The following is a 6,804-nucleotide window of genomic DNA, read 5'->3' on the forward strand; positions in this document are numbered from 1 at the left end:
GAGGATCTTCGAACGGCTAGTTTGTTGACAGCGCCCGTCGATGGCCCCGATACTGTATCATAACAACACCACGATATGAACTACTTTTCGAATAACAAATGAGCGATTCGAACACAAGCCCGCGGAAAATTTATTCGCAAGGTGTAAACATTATTAATTTCCCCAAGCGAGGCACACAGCCGATGTGGCCGATGAGCTCCGTAAACTTGCGTTGAGATCGTCTTCAGTGGCTATTTTTGATGCAAAAGTGTGTTGGGAGTTCGAAGCGCCAATGTCTAGAGCATGCACGGAATATGCAATGTCGTTCGCTGCCTTGATGTTAATGCCGAGTGTTAGTTTCCCTGCTTTATCCTTTTATGTTATTTTTCATGCCTTTAATGTATATGAAGATACTTTGTTCAATGTTAATGCTTAGATATAAAATTGTACCTATTATTATCTTTTTCTTTCTTTATTCGGTGGCGTTTATCACATACCTAATGTGTGTATATAGTATCGTTTTATGGCGTCTTTAAGATTTTAACTATTTATTTTGACCTGAATATTAATTTAAATCATTCCATCCTTAATTATTTATCTGAGTTACAAGCTCTATAGCTTTTTTATTTAATGAGTGGCGATGGTCACATTTTTCTTTATCATATCGTTATCTGATGTTTTTTTTTAATTTTGTTCCAAATATATAAAATTAAACTTATTAAGGGCGTAACTCTTTTGAGTGAGATGACTCTATCTATGTTTAATTATTTATTTACTTTTTAATGGATGATGGCTTCGTCGTTGATGGCTGTAACTTCGTCGTACATAGGTTCATATTTAAGATGTATTGATGTAATATGTATATTATATAGATAAAGTATATACTGAGTACTGACCGGTTATTTTAGAATAAAAACATTCAATAAGTCTTCGAATAGTGTATACAATTTTAGATAGGTAAGTAGATCTAGAGAAGAATCTATCAAATCTAGGACATATTATATGTACGAGATTTGATAGATTGATTGTGAATAGGTTAATAGGTCAAAATAGACACGACTTGGTTCCCGAAATTAATAATCGAAGCCGAAATCATCCGCTCAGAATTAAGTTAGTATAGCGTGGTAGAGCTGTTGTAATCTACAGGGAAGATTTGGGAGGACATCACTTATAAATTAGATATTTGATCTGAATATTGAAGTTATTCATTGAAGGTGTTAAACAAAAATTACAATTAAATTCTATATTTTTAAGAAGGTACCGTTTAACTGATTAATTACGAACCTTATTTATTACGGTAGCCTACCTACCTTATTAGAACGGTATTGGGAAATACAGTAAAATTCTAAGATTTGGAATTAGTACTAAGTTATTAATAAAATTATCACGATTATTGAGAATCAATTAACTCTCGAGTTATTATCGACGAAGACAATGGTGTATTTAGTTGCTATGGGCAGCGCGGCTACTTTTTAGTATGATGAGTTTTCCTAAATGCTCAGACAACAAACTATTATAAATCTATGAATTTATTGACAGCGGTACAAAATAAACATAACAAATTTCTAAAAATCTGGTTATGCATAGATAATAATAATGTGCTGCATAGATTTTATAATAGTAGGTAAAAATCCTACTAACTAACTACCTATGTGATTTGAGCCCCATGAAGTAAAATATGATTGTAAAATAAGAAATAGTACTATATACATATACATAAATGAAAACCAAAAAAATACTTCAGAGGCTTTAGCAGTTCATTATTTACTGTCTCTGAGACTTATCTGTGAAACCGAAAAGCTAACAGTTTTTGAGTACTCAAAAAAAACTGATAGTTTTTACTGAAAGAAATCAAATACAAACGTGACATGCCAAATTAAAATCCAGTGACTACTGTCACCTTATTAGGAACGCGTCGCGTAGTATAGGTACTATGCACGGTCTTTTATCTTTAATAGGGTTGTCATAAGTAAACTCTTTTAATGTTTTGAATTAGTTTGTATGGAAATATAAATAGAATATGCTTCTTTTGATTTAATAATTTTACAGGGTGATTCCTTATGAAATATTCGTCTGCACCCTTCAACAGTTTTTTGTTATTCCGTTACACGTTGTATATAAGAATGACTGTATATTTGGGTTATGCTTAATTCTATTAAAGCAACTAAAAATTGCAAAAAAAAAGTGAAAAGTGCGCAGATCGGCCACGTAGAATGTAAGGTTGCATTTAGTTCGCAACGTTCTGAAATCGAATTCACTCATGGAACATCCTAAATCTCCCTTAAATCGAAACTAATTCTTAAACTTCATTTAATTTCATTGTTCTTTATTTTAATTTATGCTAAGATGTTTATTATTGAACATTGACAAGAATACGGAACCGTTTGCGTGATGCGAACTCCCTTTAAAATTTTATCATTTTTAATAATTTAATTTAAAAAGCGAAATTGTGTTAATTGGTTTATTTTCTCGAGATGTAACTGAGCTCAATCTAAGTGATTCATTGCCTAGAGAGTTCAAGAGCCAGAGAGTCACGTATTATTTTTATCCTGGGAAAACATTTTTTCGCGAATCAAGTTGCGGACAAAAGCTAGTTTTTCAATATAAAATACAGCTATATATGTATTAATTTGTAAAACTATGAAGATATATTTTTACGCAAATAAATTTATCAAAATTGGGTTCCATTCTTTACTATAACTATTTTTCTTGGACCATTTTGGACACTGGTGCCAATTCTGTTTTACGGCGATAGCCCAGTAGGTAGAACTTCGACTTCACTTTCGGGGACTTTAGTTCGAATCCCAGCACGCAGCTCTAACTTTTTTGAGTAATGTGCGTTTCAAGCCATTAAAATATCACTTGCTTCAACGGTAAAGGAAAACATCGCTATGAAACCTGCATATCTGTAAGTTCTCTTAGCCTCCTCTCACCCGGGCCGTGCTTTGCGCCGGTAATCGGTTGATATGATAATGATGGTGATGAATGAATTGTTTAGGTAGGTACAACAAAATCAGCATCACTGGGGTCAGTGTGTGTCAGTGATTCTGATAACGAGACCCATTATCCAACTGATCTATTCGCGATTAGCTGTTGCCCGCTTTTATGTCCGCACGCGTTTGTTTTTTTTATACAAATCCTTGGTTGGTTAGGGCGTATAATAAGGACCAACAAACACATTTTCACGTTTATAATATTAGTAAGGATGTTTGGAGAAGAAAGTGTTGTTGTGTTCGTTGTTGTAGTTTATGTCGTGTTTGTTTAAGTATGTATCTTGGCCAAGAGTATTTTATTATAAGATGGTCCAAAAAGATTAAAAATAATTGCCGGACGATACCAAGAAAAACCTTGAACAAACTGGTTGAATTAAATAGTTGGACCACGATCCCTAAATGAAAATTAGATTGACTAAAGGCATAAACAATTGCAATAACTTGTGAAGTTCATATCCAACCTAATAAGTTAAACATAAGTATAATTGGTATAATTATCTGCTATTAAGAATCGCTATTGCTTAAACCTTTTGTTGTTAAGCGAGAATAATCGAAGTGCCTAATAGAATCAGTATAGCAAACACAACTCACCACAGTCATGCTAAGTATAATAAAACAGGAGGCATTATAGAAAAAAAACGGAATTACTAACTTACCGTACCTATTTAAAATATTAAAGTTAACTGGTAGTGACATAGTTCACAATTATAAGATAAAAAACCCTGCTGAATTATTGATCTAACTCCTTGAGTTGCGCAGTGAGAGCTTCACTTGCATGTATAGAAAATATTATATAGGTAGGTACCACTACTGCCTACTATGACGGAAAATTTAGTGTGTGACGTTGCCTTGATTTGTTTTACATTACTGGGTACGTTGAAAATGGAAATTCAGCCAAGAAATGAAGAAAGCAATGTATGACTATGTATATACTATCGTACATTCCGTTTTACGTAGTAACCTTTAGGTAGTGTGAGTGAATGTACATATAGAATGAAATTTTAAGTGTGATAACTGATAACACGTTAGTGTGAGTGAAGTGAGAGAGAACGTGGTACAGAGTTCCTAACGAAAACGTTACTCTATTATAGACTTTAACTGCATAGCATACAGTGTATAATAGCGCAATCACACTAGTGACCCGACTCTACTACGGCTGTACAATCTATCTACGCAGTTTGCACAAATATTATCAACACCTACATTGACATATTTCATCAGTGTACACTGGGGTTTCGATAGGGAGGGTCGTGAAAATGACCGGAGTGGACGAAATACTAAATTATCAGAAAAACCCTGAAGACGACTTCTATGGATTGCTGGGTTGCGATGAAAACTCCAGTGTAAGTTTGCTTGTTATTTCGTTACAGTTATTTGGTGAAGTTTGATTTTATTGATTTCTCTGAATGTGACCTTATTCAGAGGCCGTGCTGCGAATGTTGACCTACATCCTGGAATATTTTGCAGAAAAAATGGAACTGTATCATGAATTGTTTAAATAACATTAAGTTGTTATTATTATTAATACGTTTTTTTTGTAATTAACGATAGTGTTCGTTTGATAGCGCTCAAATAAACTGCATCGTCATGAGGCTTTTTAATTTTAGACATCTTTTCGTGGAGTTTTTTTGCTAAATGAGCGAATCAACGCAGTTTTTGGGCCCCAACCTTACGGTGCGACTTTTGTCTGTCCGTCCGCAAGTTCCTATTTTAGCAAAAACTAATTTTACAGTCCAACTATGCGCACTGGGCCAATGTGCTGGACTACCCCATCTCACTGTGGGACCGTGTGGACCCGTGGCCTGTAGTAGACCGGTAATGCGTTGATATGATGATGATATACAGTTTTAAATTTAGTGTTTAAATTAGTTCGAGGAAAATTAGTACTTAGTTTAATTTTTTCTTATTGTAGGTTGAACAAATAACTGCAGAATATAAAATCCTGGCACTGCAGTGCCATCCCGATAAGAATGATGGAGACAAAGAAGCAGAAGCAAAGTTTCAAAAACTAAAGGTAAAAGTTATTTCCATAATAGCAAATTAAGTTGTGGTAACTTAGGGAAAATCCCCGGGAAATACCACGGAGCGCAATTCAAGAAATCTATTAATTAATACAGACAACAACACAATTTTAAACTTGTTTTGAATATAGGTATATTGTAATAAAGGCTATTTACATAAATACTTCTTAATGAGCTGAATAAAATGTTAATTTAACGTATTTCATTCAGGAGGCAAAGGAAACTCTGTGTGATCCATCTAAGAGAGCTCTTTATGATAAGTGGAGGCAGAGCGGAATCTCCATGGGCTACAAACAGTGGCTCGGCATGAAGGATCACATCCAGCAATCTATGCACTGGTCCAAACCCAACACTAAAGATCGCATGTTGGAAGACGAGTCCGGGCGCTCTTCTGGGCCTTCCAGCCTCGGCCCAACAAATCCGGCTGCTCGCAGGGCTTCTGAGGGTGGTGCCGCTCTCTGGGGCCGCTGGGGTGGAGGCAACCAAGAGCCTCCATCTGAAGTTATCTCCAAATTCCGCAACTATGAGATCTAATCTCATGCTGCGTTATTTTTATTTGTGAACATGTTTAGTTAACGCAAGAGATTATTTGTGCCCTAATCTCTTAGTGAAAATTTTGTTGAAATTTTATTTTAGTTTATGGTTGTCAATCCCTTGCCATTATTATTAGAGTATTTTGAATTTCAATGTATGTATAATTAGGTTAATGATTAGATGGTAAAATAAATATTTAATGGGCACAATATTCATCATGTCAGCTCATGGAACAACATGCTCGAATGTCACTCGATATTTAAATGTTCAGTGTTTAATGTTCTTAAATTCTCAGTGTTTACTTATCGGTGTTAGAACCCCAGGCTTAGAAGTAGGTATTCTAGTATGTAAAACACGTAGCCTACCCTTAGCTTTAAGCTACGCACATTCCTAAAACATATGAGTCTGATTATTACATTTCTGCTGCTGTACAATCGATATGTAAAGTTTACAAGAATCTCTATTATATTTTGAAGAGTTATATTTTTGATCCTCTTTAAATACTATTTATCTTGCTATAAGTATTCATAACCCTTTGTTTGGAAGGCGAAGAACTTGAAATGTTGTGACTTAAGTACAGGGTATTGATGAGAGACGGATAGATTATGTTGACGATTTTTTTTTTTATGTAACCTTGACAAATCTACAACTGATATTAAAGTGCATATTGATTTGAATCTTCTCCAATAAATGTTTAGATAAATGTGAGCCCCAGGTTGCTAGATATAAGGATTTAGAGTATTAATATGTGTTAAATGTTTTCATCAGTATTTACTCTTTATTGGATGTTTTGAAATGTTTAAACGTTACATTACTAGTGTAGTAGATTTTAAATCTGATGTTTTTATGTCTATATGAATCTCTAAATAAATACATTTTATTTTTGACGTAATATCTAAATGGAACAATAAAATTTACTTCAAGTATTAATAGAGTTTTATTTGCCTATTCCTACCTTAGTGTCAAAATAAACTAGGTACTAGGGATTACAAATCAAATGATCTCCTTTAGTACATACTTACTTACCTAATGTCAAGATTGTATCGACACAAAGCAGAAAAAGCAGAGTAAACTCTGCTTTCTGCTTTGTGTTGGCAAGTACAAACCAACCATAAATAAACTAGTCTAAGCCTCCCTGGGGTTCGTCTATGGGTACACCCACCCTACCGACAAAAACGTGCCGTAACGAAGTGGTCACTCGTTAAGTGATGATGCAGTCTAGGGTTATAGCAGTTGCATGAAACCTACCTTATCTAAAGTAGTCTAGTGAGAGGCTG

General features: G+C 34.4%; 1 protein-coding gene across 1 annotated transcript; it reads left to right on the plus strand.

The window, feature by feature from the left end:
- Positions 1 to 4,189: 4,189 nt before the first annotated feature.
- LOC120627682 (J domain-containing protein) lies at positions 4,190 to 6,453 on the plus strand. The gene is made up of 3 exons (XM_039895707.1): positions 4,190 to 4,315; positions 4,885 to 4,986; positions 5,204 to 6,453. The coding sequence occupies exons 1-3, from the start codon at positions 4,229 to 4,231 to the stop codon at positions 5,525 to 5,527; spliced, it is 513 nt and encodes a 170-aa protein (XP_039751641.1). The 5' UTR covers positions 4,190 to 4,228; the 3' UTR covers positions 5,528 to 6,453.
- The last annotated feature ends 351 nt before the right edge of the window (positions 6,454 to 6,804 follow it).

This window comes from Pararge aegeria, chromosome 11 (assembly GCF_905163445.1).
Source record: "Pararge aegeria chromosome 11, ilParAegt1.1, whole genome shotgun sequence".
Taxonomy (NCBI): Eukaryota; Metazoa; Arthropoda; class Insecta; order Lepidoptera; family Nymphalidae; genus Pararge; species Pararge aegeria.

Coding starts and splice junctions, on each gene's coding strand:
- LOC120627682 (XM_039895707.1), top strand. CDS start 4,229: ATGACCGGAGTGGACGAAATACTAAATTATCAGAAAAACCCTGAAGAC. Junction 4,316..4,884: donor GTTGCGATGAAAACTCCAGT/GTAAGTTTGCTT, acceptor TTCTTATTGTAG/GTTGAACAAATAACTGCAGA. Junction 4,987..5,203: donor CAAAGTTTCAAAAACTAAAG/GTAAAAGTTATT, acceptor TATTTCATTCAG/GAGGCAAAGGAAACTCTGTG.